This window comes from Xiphophorus hellerii, chromosome 23, assembly GCF_003331165.1.
Source record: "Xiphophorus hellerii strain 12219 chromosome 23, Xiphophorus_hellerii-4.1, whole genome shotgun sequence".
NCBI lineage: Eukaryota > Metazoa > Chordata > Actinopteri > Cyprinodontiformes > Poeciliidae > Xiphophorus > Xiphophorus hellerii.
In genome coordinates, this window is record NC_045694.1 from 30806218 (window position 1) to 30832023 (window position 25806).

Sequence of the window (25806 nt, forward strand, 5' to 3'; positions counted from 1 at the left end):
TCAGACCTTTTGATAAGCAATATGTGAATGAAAGCGACATGTGAAACATAATTACAAAATATATTTTGTCATTATGGTGCACGTTTTGAAATAAATAAATGCCTCTTTATTACATGTTTATTTTCCAAAGAATTTGTACAAGTTCGAAACAATAAAATACCTCCATCCATCCATCCATTTTCTAGTGCTCTTGCTGGTGTCTATCTCCAGTTAACGTTGCAGGCGAGAGGCGGGGTCACCCTGGACAGGTCGCCAGTCTGTCCAGGGCAACACAGAGACAGACAGGACAAATGACCATGCACGCACACACACACACGCACGCACACCCCCACACACACACCCACCCACCCACACACACACACACCATGTTTTTGAACTGTGGGAGGAAGTCGGAGTACCCGGAGAGAACCCACCATGCACAGGGAGAACATGCAAACTCCAGGCTGGGAATCGAACCCAGGACCTTCTTGCTGCAAGGCAACAGTTCTACCAACTGCACCACTGTGCAGCCCCAATAAAATACCTATTTAACATTAATTACAAATAACTCTTATGAAGTTAAAAAAAGTTCTCTGTGAGAGTTAATATTAAGATCTAACACTGAATTAGTGTTAAATGATTAACTCCAGCAGACTTGATATTTGACACTTACTAAGAGTTAAGGTACCAACTCTCCAAAAAGAGTTAAATGAACATTTCCTGGTGTGGACCCATACAGACACTTTAAAAGTGTTGAAATCAAATCTGACAGAGTTAATTTGGGCCTGCTGGACTTGCTGTGTGGGGGCGGTAATGGACCCGAGTAATGGACAGGGGGGCGCTGACCCAAAAAAGGTTGAGAAACTGTTCTACTGCATACATAAATGGGAAAAAAGAGAAAAACAGCACAGAAACCTTCAGGATGTAAAAGAAAAGATAAGAAGAACAACAGCAGAACCCGGGGTAAAGAAAGGTCATCTTGTACATTTATTTTATTATTCACAGGTGAATACAGCAGAGGCATGGAGTGCTTCATATTCCCTCTGGGCACATTCAGCGGGGCAAAATGACACTGGATGATCGGAAATTGAAATATTTCATGCGAGGCCACATATACGCCCACTGAGATACCAAGTTTTTAAAACAACACAGCTTGGGAACCACCCTCTGATCTGTAGCAACCAGGGCCAGAGCTTCCATCTTTTTTTTTTTCAGTCTTCTCCCTATGTGTGTGCCAGAGGGCCTGTTGAGGTTTGTGTGCTTATGAAACAGTCATCAACAGTTCGAAGAGGCAAAAAAAAAAAGCACAGGCCCAACAGAGCGTAAGAAAATAACACACTAACATGGAACAGAGCGGGAGAGGCCGTCCTGTGGGCTCCGACTCCCTCATGTACCGAACACTGACATGCTGTAGACAGGAAGCCGGGGGCAGTGGGCTGGAGGTGGCAGCGGTCAACGTTCTTCAAAAGCATTTACATGGAACAGTTTCTGGCTTTAGTGTAGAATTAGCACAGGGGAACAGGTGACAGACTCAAATAGGGGTGAGGGTAGGGGGGGATTTGTCCGTCTCTACAGAGTTCCCCTCCAGTGACGGCTCAGTCCTCACGACTGTCTCTGTTTGGAGGAGACGACCTTTCAGACTGCAGCCGCTCGCTCATGAAAGCCAGCCTCATTTCCGAGTCTGTGACTGTTTGAGCCCATGTGTGTGCTCTCTCGCTTGGTGTGTGTGTGTGTGTGTGTGTCATCGCCTCAATCTCCGCAGCGATGATGTCCCATTCAGCCAGGCACCTGCCGGGATAAGAGCTGGGGGAGGAGGAGGAACGGGTTTCACTCAGTGAGTCAAATCGGGGAGGGAAAAACATGAAAACGGCTGGCGTGCCCCACCAGGTGCTGCTGGATTGAAAAGAATAAGACTTCCGAAGATCATTCAGCTCCATTTACCTTTTGGGATCACCCGGGGTGCAGCAGCCTAGGTGAGACACGGGTATCCATGGCAACGAATTGCAGACAGTAAAAGGATGGTGCATCTGTTACGGCTGAAAAAAAACAACATTCAGCTAAAGAGACAAAAAAAAAACCACCAAGCAGATATCTGAAATAGTAATCCATGTGGGACGAAGGAGAGAGTCTTTCTGAGAGTTCAGGAGGCGCACGAGGGCCGCCGCCAGCTCCACGTCTTATCCTGTACTGTCTCTTTAAATGTTCAGAGCTGATCCCACTCAGTGTTAAGCATGAGACTCTCCATTAGCAGCATCAATATCGTCATATAGGTGAGAATATATGGATATACTGCCAGAAAGGCTAATGAATGAAGGGTAAAATAACAACACACAGCACACAATCCTTTTTTTTTTTTTTTTACACAAAATGTCCGAATTGATAACAGACGGTTCTTGATAGATCCGTTAACTGCTGTTACTGAACCAAACCTGTGCATGTCGAAGCGTTTCTTACATTAAGAACAGAACAGTAACACACTGAACAAAGATTCAACACAAAAAACAAACAACAAAAAAAACACTTCATTCATAACCAATACAGGCCACGATACATTCAGAGGTTTTACTGCTACAGCCTTGCTACAGTATGAGCAGAAGTAATTCATGATAACAAGCTTTAAGGTTGGTTTTTACATCCCTCTGAAGTTTTATCTCATTTCTTTAAGGCTCTAATTCTGACTTGTCTCCACTGTGGTTGTATCTTGGAGAAAAGGTGCTACATTCAGTGCTAGCTGACTGCGGCTAACTGACACCACAGGAAAATACCAAAAAAACCATAAAAATAACACTGGATTTGAATTTGATTTGTGTCAATGTAAATTCAATCAAAGTTCAGAAAAAAGAAAAAAACGTGAGAGGAAACAAAGTTGCTGCGTACAGTGTTCAACCACTTCAAAATAAGAGCATGATAAACCAACTATTTCAAGATTTCTTAACATGCTGTTCTTTATTCAACTGGAAGTTTACAAAACAGTCCGGTAAATCAGAGTTTTATGATCTATATGGAAACATTTAGGGGAAACGAGATGCGCTAAACATTTTCAAAGCTAAACGCGCTGAAGTGCTAAACAAGAAATTAGCTCCACTATTGCACATTGTTGGATTAGTGGAAGTGTACCCACAACTGGGTATTATTACTGGTAAATTTTATCATTTTTTTTGTATGTATTTTAAATCTACTTCAACTCAATTTACAAAGATCGGCCAAAGACTTGATAGGTCAGAAAAAAGCAAAAACATAAGATGTTATGAGTCTAGATAAATATACTGCTTTGTGTAATGTCCAAAATAGTAAACAATGTCAAAGTTTATTTGGGTTTTTTCAAATAAATTTACAAAAATGCTTTTGTAATAATAAATAAATAAAATCTTTAATTCCTGTTCTCCGCAGGAGATGATCTGAGGCAGGACAAAACTTCACCGCGGCAACTAAAGCAAAAAATAAAGAAATAAAATCCTTTATCAAACTGCAATGCTGAGGGTGTTTTATTGTAATGTAATTAACTGTATATTCGTGTCAGAAGTTTAGTCGTCTAGCAGCTCTGCACATGAGCAGTCACATAAGTGCCTTAAAAAAATGAGGGAACTCCTCTCTCAAATCTGGAGGGTTAAAGCTGCAGGACTCCAGTTCAGCAGACAGGACTGTGTCTCTGTGCTTCTGTCTTTATTCGTATGAATGATTCAGAAATCACAGCAAGTGTGTGTGATTTTGTGGATCTGAAATCGAAAAGGAAGGACACAGCCTTTGTGCGCGTGTGTGTGTGTGTGTGTGTGTTTGGATGACAGTATGTGTGTCTTCTAGCACTGATGCGTCAGGACCTACAGAGTGTGAAATGGAGCAGGGAGGTTCAGACTTCAGCCGCAACTCATTGCAACACACACACACCCTCACACACGCCATCTCTTTCTGCTTTGATTTTCTACTCTTTCTCTGTTTTCCCCTCTCATCTCCACTCTTTCACTCCTCCTCTCCCTCTTCAGTTGCTTACTTCCCCTTTTTCTGCTGTCCTTCCACATCTTCCACTTCCACTGTATCTCTCCGTCGCTGCTTTATTCCACCGCTTTATCTGTCTGGATAAAGCTCTCCCTGCTGTGGAGTTTGTTTTTCCCCCTGCTTTGCCTTTATCTTCCGTTCGGATGGCGTGTATGAGCAGCAGCATGGAGGGAGAGAGGGAGACAGCATCCCCATGTCAGGCCAGTGATGGATTAGAATGCTAAAATACTGGAGAGAGAAAACAGAGACTCTAGACATTCAAATCTGACAGTGGGCGTGTGTGTGTGTGTGGGTGTGCGTGTGTGTGTGCTTTTCTGCATGGAAATCCAGTGCGCGCTAATAGAACAATAAAACAGAGCGTTTGTTTTGGAGCACACACACATTCTCCTCCTCTCTGTTCCCCTCTCACCCTGGAGGCTTTCTCTCCGTCTCTCTCTCTCCAAGTTGATTTAACGCTTGACTTCTCTGCTTGTTTATTTCACTACATGTTAATGTAAATCACTAGTGTCCACTCCCTCCCGTCTACTCTCCCCCCTGTCCATCCCTCTTGTCTTCCTGCCCTCCAGGTCTCCACCCGACGACAAAGAGCTGAGACAACAATTAAAATGAACAACAGGCCCCGGTAAAAAGCCATCGCCCCGGTCCCCGTCGGCCATGTCAATCAGACGTGTGCTCCCCCCTGCTGATCTCTATTAACCCCCGCTACTGGGTGGTAGGAGGTGAGGGAGGGGCTGACCCGGCTACCTTAATCTATGTAAAGGCAGGATGGAGGGCAGAGGGATGTTGGACAGTCCAGACAGTCCAGAAGCTGGACTGTCCAACATCAGGCCGTCCACATGGCTGCAGACTCAACAGAGCAGTTCTGGGTCAGTTCAGTTCTGTCACTTTCACGGAAACAAAGCATTTCTTACTCCCTAAACTTAAACCGTGGAGTTTGACTTTAGTTTTAGGTAATAAGAGGAATTGACAAAAATATATATTATGTTAAGACTCTACTGGTCAGCTATTGCTCATAAAACGCAGCTTGACAATTGCCAGAAGTAATTGTTATTGTTTTTCACAACTAGTGACTATATGATGTATTTATCTGTCATATGTTGCTGAAATATGCTGTACAAATAAACTTGATTGATTGATTGATTGATTGATCGATTGTTTGCCTTCCCCAGCAATTTTGCTCGATTCTCATCACCCCTCCAAGCTTCTCCCATTGAGATGGATTTGTCAATATGAATTTCAATCGGGCCTTTCAGTGAACAGAAGGAGATATTGTAAATGTTGACGTCAATTTTCTGTGCTGTTTTAGAAATGCAGTCTGTAGTTTCAGGAATAGCAGCAGAGAAAATGAACAAAGGCGTTCAGTTCGTGTTCCAAATGTCGAACAATTAAAATTAGAGCAAGCGGAATGCACAGCAATGAATTAAACAGGTAATATTTTCATGAAGCCAATGTTAGTGTGACATTTGCCATAATGTTTACGTTTATTTAACTTTTTTGGGCCAGTTGTTTTCTACTTTTTTGGTCGATAAAATGTTTTTAGTTCATTTCCAGCAACAAAAACAGGAATTTTCCTTTTAAGACCTTCACTATGTTTAGCCGGTGTAATGGGTGAATGTTCCCAAGTGTGTTTCTGAGTAAAAGGTCGCAGGGTTTTTTGCAGGTCTTTCTATGAAATAAAAAGAGAAAGAAAAAAACCTTTGTGTTGTTCTTAACACTTACTTATCTTCCGTTTAGGCAGATGTAAACTTGCCATGGAAACCTAATTTGAAAACACAGGGGCTGTACAAACTTATTCCAAGGGCCACACATGGCTCCTAGAGCTCATTAGAACTTGGTCTAGTTGGAAGAATTGAGAAACATTTGATATTCTACATTATATTTATCTTTCTTATTAATAATTAAATATCCATTATCACATGCTGATATCTGATGCAGAGTTGCTAACTGTTACACACAGTCGGTTTATTTCCCACATGTTCAGTTGAACACTGTAGACAAGTGTCAACAGGTTGGGGAGGGGCTGACCCAATGACACGGGCTCCCTCTAAGTAACTAAACACCTAATATATTATCTGACTACAATGAAGCTGTTAGTTTTGTTGCCTGTTTGTTAATTAGAATTTTTAACCTCTAAGTAAACAGAGTTCTCTGCCTCTGTGATCGCAGCACAGTCGACACTTTAACAAAGTAAAGGCAAATCCCTGGAGAACTCTGCATTCTGTGGAAAGATTGCTTTCAGTGATGGACAAAGTCTTTGTGTGAGGTTCATGTTGGGTCAGAAAGGCCCTTCAGGCGGGGTGTGTTGCTCAGCAGCTGAGCCTAACACAGGGCCTGAGGAAGAAGAAAGGAAGGTTAAAGAACCTGACCCCCCTCTCTCATCCTTTCATTCCTTGGCAGCGTTTCCTTCCTGGCTTCACAAAGAAAACTTTTTCTTCCTCTTCGTCTTTGTTTGTCATTCCTCCTCTATTATCCCTACTCTTCCTCTTCTCCTCACTAGCACTTACTGGGGATTTATTCCTTTTTGCTGAACATAAAAAGGGAATAAAAAGATGGAAACTTCTAAAGATGATTCTCCAATTATATTATTTTAAAGACTAATTCTGACATTTGGCCAGGAGTTAGTTGTGCTTTTTTATTTTGATTTCAGAATTCCACAGTTGCATCTAACCCATGGTGTTTATAACAGAGACCCACGCTCTTTATTCTCAGGGACCAATTTAGTCCTGCTGATTCCCATTAAAACCACCTGTCATATTCAATAAACTAGAATATAGATTAAAAGTACCTCTTGAAAATAATAACTTTTAACAACATTGCCACGTTTTCATTAACTGCAACAGGAAAATCATAATAATTAGTAAAAAATAAAGGCTGGGAAACATTCAACTGTGTGTAATATAATGTGTTTCACTAAGTGATAAAGTTTCTAAAATAAAATGACTTTTCAGTAATATTCTAATTCATTGATGGGCTTGTACTGTAATCATCCCAATGCTCTAATATACAGTATATATACTGTATATATATACAGTATATATATACAGTATATATATATATATATATATATATATATATATATATATATATATATATATATATATATATATATATATATATATATATATAACGTGAAGGAACAGATTTGTAGCCCGGACATTGAACTTCTGGCTGTGGGAATGCGGCAGTATTATTTACCGAGGGAGTTTACGTCCGCCATTTTGATCGCTGTTTACATATATATAAATGCATTTATATATATATATATAAATGCATTTTCCTCCAGTTTTGTTCGTTTTTTCTCCTCTCCCACTGATCATGGATCATCCTCTGCTTTCTCTATTTATTTGTAGCTGTTCTCTTCTAAAACTGTTTTCTGACCTCACTTCCTTTTTTTGACCTCTTGCACTTTTTCTCTTGTTTTCTCCTGTGTGCATCTCGTTCTTCTTGCCCTTTTGTGTCTTTTTCATTTCTAAATGAGTAAAAACCTGGTTCTATTAGTCATCACAACCTTAAGCTATGAAGTACCTTTTGATTTAATTTGAATTAATTAGTGAATTAATTAATTTTCCCCATAATTTGCCTTTTCATTTCTTCCTAATAACTAGCTCCATTGTTGTCTCCTGTAAGTTGCTGGAGTCTTTCTCGTTTCCTTCCGCTCTTCCTCTCCTGTCAAGCCTCTCTTCTTCCCCACTCCTCCTCCTCCCCCTTGCCCTCCGCTGTCACTGCCACCAGTAAGATGGAAGTTAATTTCACACACTCCCCAGGAATAAGAAAAAAGAACAAGAGGGAAAAAATTTTTGTGTCAGCAAAAGATTTATATGACACAGAAAATCAAGAGCCTGCGATTCTCTCTGCTGTTTGTGCTCCAGGGTCCTTTCTGTTCTCGCTATAGCACACTGTTTCTAAAACTGCCTGATGTACACCTCCCTCCACCACACACACACACACACACACACCCCTCCACCCTGCCCCCTCCACAGGAGCCTGTCAGATGATAAAGAGATGTTGTCAGGGACTGATTATCAGCCTCCCAACTAAAAACAAGTAAAACATCAAACGCACAAAGACCACACAGGGACTTGGCCTTATTTTTTTTTCTTAATTTCTCCTTCATATCTCTCTTTCTCATTCCCTTTACAGTGTCTCAGTCTTTGTCAGAAGTGAGCTTTTTTATTCCAAGTCTGTATGTTGTTTTTTTTTGTTTTGTTTTTTTGCCTGCTGGGGAGCAATTTGATTTGTTCTGCCATTTTATTTTAGAGCTCATATTGTTTCTTGTGTATTGTTTTTATTATGACGGCTTAATTCATATCGGCGCCTGTAGCGGCCGGGGCCCCGGTCCTGCATCACCTGGGAGGACGACGGGGACAGCAATAGAGCAATAAAGCCAGAAAGAGCTGCATTGGCTGAACGTGTGTGTGTGTGGGGGGGGGGGGACACCGTGTGTGCAAATGTGTGTGTATGCATCTTTTTTTTTGCAGTGCTGACGTGGGTGGGAATGACGAAGTGCTAGAGTCGAATTATAACAAAGGACATTTACATGTTTGATGCCTGAATGCTCGCGCACAAACACACAGATCACCAACCTGCTGCCTTACGTTCATCACACACTGAGTGTCTGTCACTCATGCTGGCTGGAGAGTCTGGAGAACTCAGAATATCACTGCAACAAAGTTCATGAGCATTAACCCCCCATGGCCCCGTCCCTCTCAGTCATGGTTAGGGTGACTCATTCACACCCAGTGGGGCCAACAACAGGCTCTGACCGAAGCTGTGGGGTTTTCACATGCAACCACTTAAACCAGTTTGCACCAGTTCCTCACTTACTGACTCATCTGCATGAATTCAAACTCGTGGTGGGACTGGATTCAAATTTTTAATGGAGTTAATTCCAGAGTGTGTAGTTTATTAATTGCATTTTAATCGAAGACTATATATTGACAAAACAGTTAACATTTCACATCAGAAACCCCTTTTTGCTGCTAAATTACAGAATAAATAAACATGTGAGCTCAACAACAAATATATTTATAGTTTTTTCATTTATTATTTACATTCTCCAACCATCAGATTGGAGCAAAATGTTATTCTATCCATCTCAGGAACTCCTGATCATTCATGGAGCTTCTGTAGACGTTGACATTAGCGTTAGCATCTGCTGCGGCTACATGTTTAGCATTGAGATGCTATTTTTAGGATTGAATAGCTTTGTTTATAGGCTAACTCCTTTTAGCACATCTTGAACATAACAATAGTCTTTTCCAGCGTCCAATCAGATTGGTTTTGAAGCACAAATGAAAACCCCATTGGGCCATGTGGTTGTCTGCAGTTAGCCGCTGTTGCTTGTGTGTCAGATTCCTGGGCGTAGCGGAAACACATGAATACAAAGATTACACTTGAAACTTTTGTATGTAAAAAACAAAAGGTGATTTATTGCATCAAAATTCGTATCTTATCAATGTAAATAATTAATAAAAATGAACAAATTAAAATACCTTATGCAGTGGGATAGATGAATTCTACACTAAAGATATGACAATATTTGACTTTATGAGCTTTGACATATTTTTTATTCCGTACATTTTGGGATGGACAAAAAAGCTTCTCAGACAGACACCATCAGTAGCTCTTCCCGGCCAATTCAGTTTTCATACAAAAAAATATATTTTTAAATAAAAATCTGAAATTGTCGCGTGTCCTTTGACCACCTTTACTCTGATACCCCTAAATACATCCAGTACAACTAACTGCCTCCAGAAGTCATCCTAATAAATCCTATTTTGACTATTGTGGCATATCCATCAATGTTTTGTTTCCTTTGTTTGTTTGCAGTATCGCATTTAATAAAAATGGCAAAATTCAAAATAACTTCCATATTTTTGCAAACTTTTAATGTTGCTTGAGATGGTTTTTGAAAAAAGAGTTAATGAGCTAAAGCGGATGGAAACATGTTTGGCAATTACATTCTGATGTAACAAACCATCCCATCTACTGGTTGGTCTGTGCCTTACCAGAGACACGAAACTCTGAAATATTTCTACATCCATACCTATTTTGTTTTTCTTAATTTTTTATAAGAATTTAAAAGTTTTCTCAAAAGTCACATGACAATTTGATGGAAACATAACTAATGAAGCCCAAAAGTTCTTTCCCTGTAGGGTTTCGTTTTCCTGATTCTGGGCTTACAGAAGCACAGGTAGTTTAATTCGCCCCACTGACAGTTCACTCAGCTGAGTGGAATACAGATTGAAATCCCATTTTGGAATTAAAAGCCATAATTTTAAGGAGTTCAAAAGTGATTTCCACGAGGCAGACTTCCATGTTCTCCTGCATTTGGGGGAGCAGAGAGACAGCTCCACACAGGATTACACCCTGCCTGGTATTCTAGCTGTAACTAGCATTTACATTATAAAACTGAATGATAATTACTTAAATATCAGGGCAAATTTACAAAATGTGCTGATTTTAAATAAATAACTCGCTCCATGCTAAACCTTTAAAAACTTTTCTACCCATTTTCAAGCACGTGCCATGTTTGCAAATTGCTCGTGCTGGTGGTAGACATTTTGTGAACACTTTGTTTTGGCTACTTGCTTACGCATCAGCAGATTTCTGATGTATAATTTAAGCTAATGTGAAGGAGCCGTTCACAGATCCTGTCAGTCCCACTTCAAACAAAGAGACTATTATCTGTGTGCTCATTTTAAGTACATATTAAAGTATGCTCACTGGTTATAGGTAGCATGTGGAAGCCCCTCTACCCCCAGTGACTGCAGTCAGAGCCAAATAAATAAAAAGTGCTGTTTGTCATGTTTGGAGTGAAGAACGAAAACAAAGACAGGAGTCAAGAACCAAGAAGATGCTTCTGACAAAGAAAAGCAAAGTTCATTTCTTCCTACTGTTTCTTGAACCTTTTCAGCAATCAGTGTTATTTGCGGAACCATTTGATGTGTGTGTGTACATGTATGGGTGTGTATATGTCTGTGTGTGTATCTTCTATATATATTGTTCTACCCCCAGCTGTGGGCAGTAGTTAGGAGCAGAAAAAGCAGCAGTACTGGTTTAGTGGGGCTGGCGCTGGGCGCTGCAGCGCCCCCTGCTTCAGATGAGCCCAGGTTGGAGACGGTGGCCCTTTCCGAGTACAGAGGGATCACATCAAACTGGCCACCTTCATCAGCCTCCTCCTCTTCCACCGTCTGTGTCAACTCCTCCTCTTCCTCACTCTCGACCACCTGTTGGGATGCAGGCAGAGTCAGTGAGAGCCGCAGCAGCATTTAGCAGCTTCAGTAGATTAACATTATAGTTCTGGGATCAGTTGTGCACGACTGATTTTTACACGTTTGTCTTTTAAAAGTTAAAGTACCTTTGTTGTGCTGCTAAACATTACAACATTCAAAACAAAACACAGAGGTTTTAAAATAAGTTTCTTCTGCGATCCTAGTCATCAACATGTCCTATCAGGATACAGACTCAGCATGTTAATGTTAGCCTAGCATTTCAGCAGGAGATAGATGTGGAAAAATTCAGATACGGAGTGTCTCCTCCAGCTTCTCAAATGTAATTGGTGAGTGAATTAAGCAGAGAACAATTAGAGTCCTTATGTACACCATGTAGCACTGATGAAATGTCGATTAGAAGGAAAATCTAAATCCCTTTTCTTAACTTATTAGGGTCAGAAAATTTTAATTGGGAAATAATAAAAAGTCCATAGCTGTAATTTAACTCTCTCAGACAACAGCAAACATATTTCTTGACCCCCAACAGAAATTGAATTTATGTTAATTGAATTTAACTGAATATCACTCAGTGATGGAGTTTTTTACTCATTTTAACAGCAGATCACTTCCACCAGAATTTAGTGTGAAACCTCTAAGCAACACCAGTGTTACATGTTAGGCAACACTGGTGTTGCTGTTTTCACTAAAACAAATGTTTAACTACAGATTATAATGCAAATACTAGCCAGCCTCTGGAATGAGCTTCTTTCACTTAGTGTCCGACTGATCATTGCTACTCTGACTTGATGGGTCGGTGGCGGTTCTGTTTTGGTTCCAACCATGAAGGACTGAGGTGGAGACAGAAAACAAGAGAGACGGGTAAAAACCCAGAATGCACTGCATTAACCCATTTACATCTGTTTGCAGGAAGGAGGAGTTTCACAGTATGAACACATGAAGTTGTGGTTTTAAAAAACTAGATAATGTTAGCTAAGGATAAACAATTTAAATATCGCTGCGTTTTTTGCATTGTTGATGTTTGCATTGTGTCAGGTCAGAGCAGGCCTGGGAGCAGAGATGGTTACCAGTGTTTCAGACTCTAGAGCAACAAGTGGTGTGAGCACTGATGGTCCACCATAAAGCATGACTTTATTCTGTTTTATGGGTATTTTTCCTTTCCTCTTGTCTCACTAACCTGCATAAAATAGACCCACATTGGGAGTTTCAAACACAGCATTAAGAATCAATTGTCTAAAAGCCTATTGATATTCAAAAAATAATTTAATAAAACAGTACTTTATTAGAATGTTTCTATCTTCACTTCTGCTTTGCATGTGAACTGAATATTTCAACACTGTTAATTTAGTCTTAAACTAATAACTCCAAATTCTTCACAATAAACCTGTTTTTTTAAACACACATTTCCACTAATATGTGATATCACTACATCATTTCACTGGATGTTGATTTTGCTTCATTTTTCTTTTGTTTTACATTTTTGTATTTTATTCATTTTCTTTCTTTCAATTACATACTGAACAAAAATATAAACGCCCCATGTCAAATATTGTTGCCATGTGGAGTTAACAACTGTAAATGAGCATTTTCTGACATTTTATTTCTCTTGATTTGTGAATAATTTTTAATCCAACTTGCTGTCAGTGAGAAATACTCAGTGAGTTGCTTTTTTAACTCAGTGCCTGCATGGGGCATGTCCAGTGGGTGATCAGACAAAATGAGCAGCAACTGGACAATCCCTGCACTGGGGACAATAAGGCTGCCCCAAAATGTCTAATTTTGTCACAAGTCATAATGCCTCAGATGTTGCAAGGTATGCTGGAGCGTGCCATTGGCATGTTGGATGCAGGGACGTCCACTAGAGCAGTAGCTGCACAGCTCAATGTCCATAATCAGACCATTGGCCATTTAAGAGTTTGTCTCCAACAGACTGGCACTACTGCAAATCGACCTCATCCTCGTGTGACCACTCCAGCATAAGATCGGCACATCTGGCTCGTCCATCTCCGGGATCGGCTAAGACCAGCAACACACACAGCTGATGAGACTATTGGTCTGCACAACAGACGCATCACACCTCAGACTGTCTGAAACCGCCTAAGAGAAGCCAACTTGGACAAAATCAAATTCCTCAACCTGACCCTTCTCAGGTTCAAAGGACTGTCAATCTGCTACAAATGGCCACAATGTTATCAATGCTGATATGAAGATCAGTAATTACTGAAAATATACTTTGAGTTAGTCTACAGTCATGGCCAAAAGTATTGAGAATGACACAAATATTATATTTTCACATGATCTGCTGCCCTCTGGTTTTCATGTGTGTACTGTATATATTGCGTAACCCAAATATTCATAAAACTCTTATGTTTGACATGGGGCATTTATATTTTTGTTCAGTGTACTCGGTAGTTTAGTTCAGCGTTACAAGAGTAGTTAGAGTTTGACTGAAGACTGAAATGTTTTATTGACTTCTGCAGTTTTGGGGAAAAAAAGTCTACACTGTTGGAAACCAGAAGTTTTCATACTCCCAATAAAAAATAAATAAAGATAAAAAGAACACTTTCAAAAACTACATTTCTGACATTTTATTCATTATTGTGCCATTCTGCAAATAGAAATAAATGTAACAATGCTAACCCAAAATAAGAGACGTTTGGTCTGATTTAAATTCAAACAGTGAGGAAAGGTGTGTATGTGTTTTTATTCAGTATGTGTAAAAAAAAAAAAAGCTTTCCATTTCCTATGTGCAGAGCCACACTCCATCAGTGGTGAACTACATCTATTGTTCTGAAATACTGCACCTCTTCAGGCAGGTAGTCATAAAACAACAGACTGAAAGACATCTGGCTGTTATTTCCTGTCCCTCAACTTTACACTTTTGCTCTAAATTAGCAATTTTGTTAATAATTGCCGTTGGCAATAGTTAATAGTTATTCATAGCCAACCCACATCCATTGTTGTATAACATTCTCTTGCGGGATAGAAAGGTCGCGGTTGTTAGCATGCTATACTCTGTCACAGTAGGAAGGATGCAGGTTTGATTATTTGTAAGAGAAGATCCTTTGGCCGACTTCAGAAAGTTTTGTTTGCAGCATGAATTAAATGTGTTCCTTTTGATCACAGCCTTGATGGAAATGAGTCGGTGCAGCATTGAGCCCGTTGTTAGTGCTGGGGAATCCCAGCTGTTTATCCTCAATAATATGCAAAAACATCTGGAGCAGCTCAAGGCTCATGCTAGGTACTGTTAATTATATACCTCTCTGTCATTCTCAGTGAAACACTGCCTTTGTTTCACTCGTGGCTGACTTTATGCAGGTTCCATCTCTGATTTGTGTTGTTATTTGTTTAATTATTTTTGCTGTTGAACATCTTGTCAGACAGTTACAGAAGACGTAAACAGGCCATTGAGTTTTGGCTATAGACACACGCCGTGGTTTAGTGTTTCCTCTTTTTGTAAAATAACTAAGACTGTGAACAACAACATGGTAACGCAGGCGATTAATCGGAATATTTTAAGGCATTAACATTACATGGCACTGATTAATCGAATGACCGATTCTGACCTAACAGCCTCCCTCCTGCTGATGATTATCCAGTTCACAGCAACGCGTTATGGACTGAACACATGGGAAGCGACAAATGATAGCAAAAAGTGAAAGGTTTCCATGACAGCAGACAGCAACAAAAGTTGAATATTTTCAACTTCCTCATGTTGCTTCACTAGCCCGGGTGTGAACATCTACATGTACCTGAATATAAAAATCTGGAGAACTGAGGATTTCTAGACATGTTTGGTTTGAGACAATAAAACATTGTTTTGAAAATGTGCAGACAGCAGGTGGTTTTAGATATGGGCTATGTGGGCAGTTGCCCAGGGTGGCATCAGAAAGGGTTGGGACACCCAAGAACTAAAATGTAATCTGTCATTTGGCTCTTGAACAAGTTTGCTTCTACTTGTTGGATGTGTAGTGCAGTAACTGAAACTTTATCATGGTCCGTAGCCCACAGAGTAAGTTTCCTTTAGTTGCTGTTCAGTACTAGGAGACTATATTAACTGCTTTCTGCTACAGGAGAAAAATCTGATAATTATTTTCATTTTAATTTTGTTTTAGGGGGATGCAAGAACCACAAATGTGTGAATATTTATATTTCTAGCTGACAAAGTTAGGTATACTGATTAATCGTAATTAATCGCAGCACCAGTGTGTGATTAATCTGATTGTAAAAATTTTTGCTGACTGACAGAATTAAAAATAACAATAAAATGTCTGAATTTCCAGGCCAACCCAGAGACACTCCATCCAGGGTGCCTGACCCGTCCCCCGGCCCGTCCCCCAGCCCGTCCCCCAGCCCGTCCCCCAGCCCGTCCCCCAGCCCGTCCCCCGGCCCGTCTCCTGTACCTCCTCTGGGACGTTTCTGAAACATCTCCTGATGGAGGTGTCCATTTAAGTAAAACTCTGAATTTAAATTCTAAAATGCAAAATTTGTTTTCTCACATCAGTAATTCTAATGGGAAGGTTTATTCTGATTTAATGGTAGACAGTGAGGAGAATATATTTTTTATACAGTACCTGTCACTATCTGGTTTCTGAAGCCATCACAAACATTCTATTAATTAGTTATTGAGTTTTCTGCTCTTTGTTTTCTCTTTTAGAAAGGCAATCTCTAGGACTTCTGAATAGGAAACAAACTCTAAGAGAAAAGCAATTCTGCAATATTTTGTTTCCTGTTAAAAGGGGGAAACACAAACACACTTATCTGCAAAAGAGACAATTAACAGGTGTTCCCCTACCTTCTCACATTTATCTGTATCCACTGTGAAAATGCAGCATTTACAGCACAGAAAAGTTTCAACTCTCCTAATTTGAAGCATAAACTTTAAATTCCTGAGACAAAAAAAATCCATTCATAGAAAGGACTGAAAGCTTTTCAAAGAGACCAAATGAGCATCTGAGTGACAGACTGATGAGGAGATGAGGAGCAGCTATACCCACTGGAGGCTTTAGGAATTTGAAAACAAAAACAAAATGAAAGACAACGGCAAACAAATGCAGGGACTGAAATGAGGATAAAGGAATTGAGGGAGGAACGAAGGAAGGAAGAGGAAGAGGATTTCAGGGGGAGAAAGAAAAACAGACAGGTGACATATGGGTATGAATAAATTCATACTAATGGAGCAGTCCTTCCAACAAACACCTCATCTAATCTGCTCACAGGGAGAGAGACACAGACAGACAGGGACGGGATGAGAGAGCGAGCGATTGGAGCAAAGTTGGAATTCCCTCCTGTCTGCCGGCCCAGATTATCTCTGGCAGCGCGGCACGCCGGGAGCCGGAGAGTCGGCAGCCACGGGAGATTGTGGTCCAGCCAAGGCAGCGGGAGCCAGGCCAGTGATTGGATTGGACCGGGTTGGACAATCCGAGCTGGACAAGGGCAGCCAGGAGCCAGGGCTCTCAGACCGTAGGTGTTCCTGCCGCACTTCAGCATGTGTCTGTGCCCACGCCACAGTTTGCACATTAACAGGCTGGCAGACGGAGAGCAAACAGGGCTGGAGTGAAAACACCACAGGGCCAGAACTCAGCCGTCAGACAGAGACTGGTGGAATCTGATTGGCTTTAAAGACAAAGTCAAAGACACTCTTACAATGATTGTTTCTCGGCTAACACGAAATAAACAGTGGGAAAGAAATGAATGGCATCCTGGGATCCTGTGTAAAGTTAATCACAAGTCTCCCGTTCCGTCCAGCAGCAGACTGTGTTTGGCAGGTTGAACTGCTGCTGTAGTTTATAGGAGGAAAGATTTCTATTTGTTTCATAAATAAAGCCATCACTATTCATAGCTTGTCTGTCCTGATTTTGCTATAAGAGAAACTCAGACATGCTCCCTGAACATCACAAACATCATGTGCAACAAACGATAATTATTTATGATTTTTTTGATGGTACACTGAGAGCCAGGCTTTACAGAAGAGTTCGGTAGAGGAGTCGATTCACTAGAACCTTCTGATAGGTTCCTGCTTTAACACACCTCAGGTCATGAGTGGCAGTGTGTAGAACTTCGCTGCATGCTGATCCAGATCATTTGATCCACATGTGTTGACCAGTGGTGGAGTTATGTTCACACAGCAACTCAACTCCATTTTTTCTTCGCCCAAATTTATCTTCTCTTTCCCGGCAGCCACATTTTCATCTTCCCCCCCACAAAAAAATAATCAGATTTGTGTCACTTTCATATGCGGAACTAACTCTAATATGCATCGGATTGTAGATTGAATGGTATGGAATGGATTCTTCTGTCTGCAAACATTTGAACTGAAGAATCTTTTAATTAATGAATTTATGACGGTGTTATTGTCTTCTGTTTTTGTTGTAACCTCTGTGTGCCGCTGCCAGTCTTGGCCAGGATTCTCTTGTAAAAGAGACTTTCAGTCTCAGTGGGGTGATCCTGGTAGAACAGGGGTCTCAAACTCCAGTCCTCGAGGGCCGCAGTCCTGCAGTTTTTAGATGAGCCACAGGTACAAAACACCAGAATGAAATGGCTTAATGACCTCCTCCTTGTGTAGATCAGTTCTCCAGAGCCTTAATGACCTAATTATTCTGTTCAGGTGTGGTGCAGCAGAGGCACATCTAAAAGTTGCAGGACTGCGGCCCTCGAGGACTGGAGTTTGAGACCCCTGTGGTAGAATAAAGGTTAAATAAAAATCAAATACATTCTCAGGTGGCTGTGGTCACTAATCCCCGCAAATACCAGAGTTCCACTATATAGGATTTATAGTCCATGTATGCTGGATTGTAGACTCTATAATCCCACCAACATAACTCATTTGAAATGTGAACACGATATACTCACATCATTGTTGAGCTCAGGCAGGCGGTTACTGTTCAGCAGCTCGTCCTTCTGGACCAGTGGAGACGGTCTGGGAGCGGGGGGCTGACTGGGGTCAGAGGGCAGCGATCCTGGGCTTCCCATCCAGCTGATGGCGTTCCCTGTTCACACACACATCACCACATCACCTCTGAGCAGATGTGGGAAAAGAAAGCCCCCAGCCTTCGGAGCCTGACAGCTTAGTGGGAACAAAGATCACAGATCCCAGATCTTCAGATTCAGGGTTGGAATGAAATCAAAGCAAGCATCCTGGTTAAACGTTAGCTCTGATGGGCAGAGAAGGGAAGTCTGGGTGTTTGCTGCGTTGGCGCTAAGGTTGGTGTGTGTGTGTGTGTGTGTGTGTTCGCTTTTCCAGCCTGTGATGCAGCATCTGAGTGGGTGTGAACCAACATATCTATCTGGCAGGTTTATTGTCGGAGCCATCGTCAGCTTGATAAATCAGTTTTATGGGATGTGTCCTGACTCATTGATCCAGGCTTTAGTGTTCGGACAAACAGCTCAGTGTGTATCGATAAACCCACCTGACAGCCGCTGTGATTGACTGACAGCTGGAGGACTTCATGTTCCCGCTCCCCTCTCAGAGCCAACAGGCTCCTCGTGGCGGTGAGAACCTTTCAGATGCTAAGACTGGAGCGTGCCGCTGCCATAAAGCTGCAGAGTGCTGCTCACGCTGTGAGGACGGCTGCAGGAGGCAGCCACCCAGTCGCATTCAACTGCCACTGTGTCAGAGTCATTTTTTCATTTGCTCTCTTTGAGCTCTTTCTTTGGTTCTCTTAGGCAAGACAAATAAATCATGTTTTCTTAGCTCCGATTAGCCAAATCACTGCTTTGAAGGAAACATGGTTTTATAGTGAACTATTTTCAAACACGCCTGCAACACCACGCAGAGCGTCATGGGAGACTGAGAAGCGTTTAACCATGTGAAATGATTTTCTTCTCTTTTTAGGCTATGTTTCAGCAGAAACAAGCCGAACACAGGGCAGCTTAAGAAATGCCTTTAACTAAATCAGATCCTCACAGACACAGAGGACATGTACTGGCAGCTCTGTTGAGAATGTGAAAAAAGCCTTAAAATAAATTCTTATTTTATTTCAGTAGCATAATCTCACACTAAAACAATTTTTAGAATTAATTATTTTAACTACATGAATTTAGTGGCAAAAACATGTAAAAAAACAAAATACAGAACTGTAAAACTATTTACCTCTTTAGACCTACAAACTTCTATATTAGTCACACCTAAATGTTTCAGATTACCAACACATTTCAACATCATGAGAAGATTATTTAGTAAATACAAGCAGCAGATTTCAAATGGTGATTTCAGTTATTAAGGAAAAAGGTTATTTTTCAAATGTTAAGTCACAAAGTCTACACTCTCCTTCTAGACTTCCTGCTAGAAAGCTGAATTTATAGCTCCATAAATTGCGACAAGTTGAAAAACTGCTACCACCATGATGTTTTTAAAGTTAATGTTAGTTGAGCCAGGATGTAACAGGACTCCCATTTTTCAGAAAAGGTTTTCTTTTGCCTCATCAGTCTGGGTCTTAACAAGTCAAATTTATGACTATTTAATGGCTCTTTGAATGAAATTTAAAGCAAAACAACCAACAAAAAGAAAAGCAGAGGGAATGATTGGGGTATCCTGATGTATTACAATCAAGCATAGCATATGCGTCACAGAATTAGACACATTCAGGTTTGTCTGTTTATTAAGTGATAAATATGGTTTATAGTTCAATAGCTGCATGAAGAAAAGCTTATAAAAGGCATCTAGTGAAGCCATGCCAGGGGAACAACATTTCTGGGCTCTGTCCGTGGCTCTTGGCAGCAGCTTCGTGTTTCTCAAACTGGCTCTCTACAAGCTAGCTTAAAAGTTTTTGTGCACAGAATCCTCCTAGCCTGGTCTGGGTTGGGAACAGAAGTGAACCAGTAGTGAAAGCAGATGTTGTCCAGACAACTGGAGATAACTTTGCAATTAACCCATGACAGACATGAAAAATAAGTTCATCTCTCCTGTTAGCTAACAATCCCACTTTTCCCATTATAATGGATGGTAGTGGTGGTTTGAACTTCCTCCTCTCTGCTCTCCACCATGCCTCCTTTCCAACTCCTCTAAGATTTCTGGATGCAGAGAAGTTATTTTGGCTTTTCCAACCTTAATCAGCTGCTCCCCGTTGTAAACCACCCAGCTGCCAAGCTGTTTTGTTACAATGCATTCTGTTGTATCATAACTAAATAGGAAAGTATGAAAAATATAAAAATCAGTTCAACTACACACTATCCAAAACAAGAAAGAACGTTGTCAAAATAAATCAAGTTTTCACCCAGAAAGACAGGAATGAAAGTTTAAAAAATAAAAATATCTCAATGAAAGTACAGCTAGACCAACGTGCTGCCACCCTGAGCGGCACAATCCTGGAATTCAGAATGAATGGATGAATGAATGAATTAATGAATGAGTAAATAAATAAATAAACAGAAATTAGGTAGAATTCTAGAATAAATGTTTAAGGGAGGGCAATACTTTTTTGCAGTAATATTTCTGGTGGAGGATTAATGTACTATTAGGCATTTTTAAAATAAATGCTATTGAGGCAATATTCTTTTCTTTCATGTTTTAAAAATGATCAACAATAAATTTACTTGAAGGATCTTTCTTTAGCAGTATTGTAAAAACACTCAACTCAGGGAATTCTCTCAAAATTATGGAATAATACATTCAATATCTACTACTGAAGATTTCTTCAGTAGTAGATATAACATGTTCAAACTGTTACTCATTGGCTGGACTGTGGAAAAATTTGGCGTGAGATCAACAATTCAACTGTAAAATACCACAGTGGTATTACGATGTGGTATCACCCAAACGTGAGACCTGACAGGAACATGAACCTTTGATGGGCCAGCTAACGTGAATCTGGGACGAACAGAGAACACCAATCAGCACACAGAGCGGACTCACGTAGGCAGCTGTTGTGGGTGAAAAGCCGCTGCAGCCGCAGACATTCCTGCCACTGGTTGCCACTGCCCTCACAGTTGCACCACAGCGACACGTCAGCAGAGTTGTTGCTGATGTAGTTGGGAGTCATGATGGTTCCTGCAGGTCAGAATATCAGCTCAGCATCAGGAAACGTGTCTGCGGATACCCTGGATGTTTCTCTGAACACGCTGGATTCGATACACACACTGTAATCTTGATTGTTTAAAATCAGAGAACGGGGATTCTGAGTGTCTGACAGGGTGTGAAGAATTATGTCCGTCTGAAAGCTCTGAGTCCGATCCAGAACTTGTCCATCACCAACAGAGCTGGCAGAAAGCCACTCAACACTCGGCCATCCACATGCGTTTGTCAGCTGTCATCTCTCTTCACACTCTATCTGGCCTCTCTGTACTGTGCTGCCCTGGCCATCTATCTCACACCCATCAACTCTCTGCTCTGCTGTTTTCTTCTCGCTATTTTTGCACAAATTCATTTGGCGTTGCAACAAGAATGTAGCAGTTATTCTGGGTCAATTAAGCTTTGCTGTTTTTTTGGCATCAAACTTTAATTTTGAGTTTTCCAAGTCAGCATTCCCATGAGACGAAGTTTTACTGCTACTAAATCAAACCATTCCCTAATAATGAAGCCCATTATTGCCAAAAGTGAGAAGCGGGCTCTACTTTACCGCATTAGATCACATTTCTTCAATTCACAACTTGTTTTGTAACAATACAAAAAAAACTAATCATGGCATATTTGAAAGGTAATGTTGAAATAAACAAGCTAACAGCTCAACATGCATTTCTGCGTCCCGACAGATGTTTCACAAAAACTGTACGCATCACAACTGCTTCATTCATAGTGATGCTTTCATCAAGAGAAACATCCTGCTGGGTAAAATACTCCTGGACTGAGGCTGATTAGCAAGCAAATAATCACATAAAACATCATTAGGAAAAACAATCCTAATCAAGCAACCCTTCCATAAATTTGAGTGTTAATAATTTGGAAAGAAAACTAAACTCACAAGATTAACTTAATACAATTTGGAATAAAGCTGCAACATATAATGTGGAAATAATGTCAACACTTCCAATATGGCGGAAGGGGAGCGGCTAGCCAGCACATGTCAGGACTTTTCTCTAAACTGTTCATATCGATAGTGAATATGTCAGTTTTCTTTCTCAGTTTAACCTGTGAGATAAAATGACAACCAGCCTTTATGTTATCACTGCATTAGCAGAGGCAGCCATGCTCAGTGGGGTGGGAGCAGCCACAGCATTGGCCTAGCATTCCTCCACTTTACTTTGAGAGCATGGGAAATGTTAAATACAGACTGAAATGTATCAATATCATTTTGTTTCCACTGATATTTATGTGGTGTGTTGCCATAAGCAGGTTATATTAGTGAAGCATGTTTTGTTTTGATTTTTTCCAATACTAATCTCATACATATAGGGGGCCTGATTGTCACTGGGCAAGAGTCAGAGAAGAGAAGAGTTTTAAAAGACTGAACCTGGACTTTTAGAAAAGTTAGTGTCCGGTTTTCTCTCAGCGGTTTTTCGGCTTGAAAATCCACCTACGTCATGTTGACTGTGGAGCTCCAGATTAATTACTGCCTGATTCTTATACTGAGGCCAAGAAACAACATGAACATGTGATGTGTGCTCTCTGTGTCGGTACCTATAAGCCCAGCATAGGCTCGGAGGCAGAGGCCTGTTGAGTCTTTCAAACATCCGCTGGCTGTCAGATGAGATGGTTGGCAGTTACTGAGGAAATCAGCGAGCCTGGACCTGGCAAAAGCACAAACAGCTCGACATCAAATGGAAAAAGTGGGCAGAAAATTTAGGTGAATGATTTTAGGTGTGTCTGAATTTGGGTTAGACAGAAAAGTGTTTTTAGTTCAGTAACATTTTTCTCCACAGAGTTGACAGATTCCTATTTATGTCCAAATTAATGTGTCTCCTTTCATTTCTGTGTTGTTTACAGAACCGTTTCTCATGTCAGGTGGAGGAGGCAGCAGCAGTGCAGGGGCAGATGCTGTTTTGAAAGCTGATGTCAGCTATTACACTTAAAGTTTGTCCAGAGTGAAAAAAAGGGAAACCATCCGTGACATTTATATCACCATCACCTCTGAAGGAAACATTGTGTTGAGCTCATATTCTTAAAAAATGACAAATGAAAAAAAATGTCTGCCCTCTTTACCAGCAACTAGAAAAATTTAATAATTGTCGACACTCATAGGTAAACCCTAAAAAGTATGTTCACTGTAATTTGCAATGCTATAAACTACCATTTAGTTAGCCGAAGGTCTAACCTGCAGAGGTCGTCTCGGCGACAGAAGCTCTGCTGGTGGAGGCAGTTAGGCTGCAGACTCTCTGCATCCTGGTAGGAGCAGGAGGGTACGATGGTTTTCCTCCTCCTCTCTCCACACAGGGTGTTGGTGCAGGGGCAGAACAGGACGCCCAGGCTGTATTCCTCTGGCACCCGCTCCAGGAAGCGCCTGAGGGCCCGGTGGCACTTGTACTGGTTGCATCGGCTGGTGTTGGGTATTGGCTTTGTGCAGGCCAACACGTATTCTGATCGTAGAGCACCGCACTTCTCATACAGGCCGCAGTCCTGTGCTGCTTTCAGGCACTGGTTCTCACCATCCAGCTGCATGAAGGATGAACCTAGAGGGGTGAACAGAATATGACAACAGCCAGCAGCTAAATATGGTAAAAAAAAAAAACCATGATATGATATTCTTTATCATATATCCTGCTTCTCCATTGTAGCCTGTTTGCTTTGGATGTAAAAACACATCAAACTGAAACCATCTGGCCTTTTTGATACATATTTACCAAATGAATCTCAATGTATTCAAACTTAATTGAATTGTGCTGAATAAACTTCATTAATGTTTAGATTTAGCTGTGTCCAGATACACATTATGTTGGGCTGTGGTTGCCACTAAATACATTTTGGATTAACTTGGACCAGATGTACATATGTACCTTTACAGTAATGTTGCAGTTGTTATTAATATATATGCATATGCTGTCTGTTGCTATGGTTTCTCAGTTTTGTTTGTTTTTCTTTTTTTTTTCTCTTTCTGAAGGTGCAGGAACAAACTTCTTAGGTTTTCAGTTGTATTCTCTATATCATGATTCAAAAACTTTTTTACAAATAAAAACCTTAAAAGTGCGGTGTGCAAAAGAATTCAGACATCTTTTCTCTGAGTGCAACCAATTGCATTCAGATGTCACCTGATAACTGCTAAGCAATCAATCAATAAAGTTTATTTGTGAAGCACAGTTCAGCAACAATGCAGTGCAAAGTGCTTTACATCATAAAAATACAGTCATAAAAGACACCATGCAATCAACAATTGAGAAAAGCAGAAACAAACATTACATTTTTATCAGTGTCATGATCAAAATCATCAATACACATCAAATATGTTGATGGTTGTTTCAGTTATTATGAATCAAAAGCAGCTCTAACCAGCTGGGTTTTCAGTCTAGATTTAAAGGAACTCAGTGTTTTGGCTGTTTTTCAGTTTTCTGAAAGTTTGTTCCAGATTTGTGGTGCATAGAAGCTGAATGCTGCTTCTCCATGTTTGGTTCCGGTTCTGGATGCAGAGCAGAACCAGAACCAGAAGACCTGAGAGGTCCAGAAGGTTGATACAACATCAGCAGATCTTTAATGTATTGTGGTGCTAAGCTGTTCAGTGATTAATAAACTAACAACAGTATTTTAACGTCTATTCTCTCAGTGAAGGACTGTAGAACTGGGTGATGTTCTCTATCTTCCTGGTTTTAGTCAGAACACCAGCAGCAGCGTTCTGGATCAGCTGCAGCTGGAGGATTGATGTTTTAGTCAGAACCTGTTAAGACGCTGATCTCTAGTTTCCAGCTGTAATAACTGAAGCTGTGTTGACTTGTTTCTGATGACTGCTTTTAGTTAAGCTTTAAATATTTCACTTCATATACAGAAAGTGAGCATCTTACCGGACATTAAAGAGGCCATGCGAGAGTCAATCATGGAATCATCATAGGGTGATATTTCCAGCTCCTCCCTTCCTGTGGAAAAAAGAGAAAAATTTAAAAAATTGGCAAAAGGATGATCTATATTCAGCAAGAACAGCAGCAGGTTGGAAGGAATAAAAGTAGAACAATTATTTGAGAAAACTGACAGAAAACAGAAAAGCATCAGTTCGCCCATCTTCCCATCCAAAGTGCCCAATTATGAATTATAACAACATTTAGTCTTCCAACCACAGTACCACAAACCAAAACAAGTATGCTGCTACTTTAAATCAACTAGGAAAAGAGAAAAAAAATGACTTCATCCATCCATCCATCCATCCATCCATCCATCCATCCATCCATCCATCCATCCATCCATCCATCCATCCATCCATCCATCCATCCATCCATCCATCCATGTCAGCCTGATTCATTCTTATAATTCACATGGACCACCACTGTCATAGAAAACCCTACAGATTACATCTATAGAACATAATGAATGTCACTAAAATTCAACAGAGGCATAGGTTAAAAATAATTCAGAGTTAAATGACTAATTAAAAGGATCTGAACCCAGTGGAAAATCATCTCAGAATATAAAGGAAGCCTAAAATTTACTCAAATACGTAATCTGTCACGGAACCTTGATAGGATGTCAGACATAGCTGAACTTGGCTTAACTCTATTCTGCTCTGTCACCAAAATAAACGACCCTGAG

General features: G+C 40.6%; 1 protein-coding gene and 1 long non-coding RNA gene across 2 annotated transcripts in view; both read right to left on the reverse strand.

The window, feature by feature from the left end:
• Positions 1–943: 943 nt before the first annotated feature.
• Positions 944–7030, reverse strand: LOC116714814 (uncharacterized). The gene is made up of 2 exons (XR_004338133.1): positions 1921–7030; positions 944–1782 (listed from the first exon to the last, which is right to left on the reverse strand). It is a non-coding gene; the product is annotated as an uncharacterized LOC116714814 (long non-coding RNA).
• A 1040-nt stretch (positions 7031–8070) lies between these two features.
• The window catches only part of LOC116714910 (GDNF family receptor alpha-4-like), a 51001-nt gene continuing 33265 nt past the window's right edge, over positions 8071–25806 (reverse strand). The window contains exons 3-8 of the mRNA XM_032555711.1: positions 25068–25139; positions 23393–23747; positions 22759–22868; positions 21058–21192; positions 18057–18193; positions 8071–11201 (exon numbers count right to left, since the gene is read on the reverse strand). Coding sequence (XP_032411602.1) covers positions 10980–11201; positions 18057–18193; positions 21058–21192; positions 22759–22868; positions 23393–23747; positions 25068–25139 — 1031 coding nt within the window. The 3' untranslated portion in view covers positions 8071–10979. The remainder of the gene's footprint in view (positions 11202–18056; positions 18194–21057; positions 21193–22758; positions 22869–23392; positions 23748–25067; positions 25140–25806) is intronic.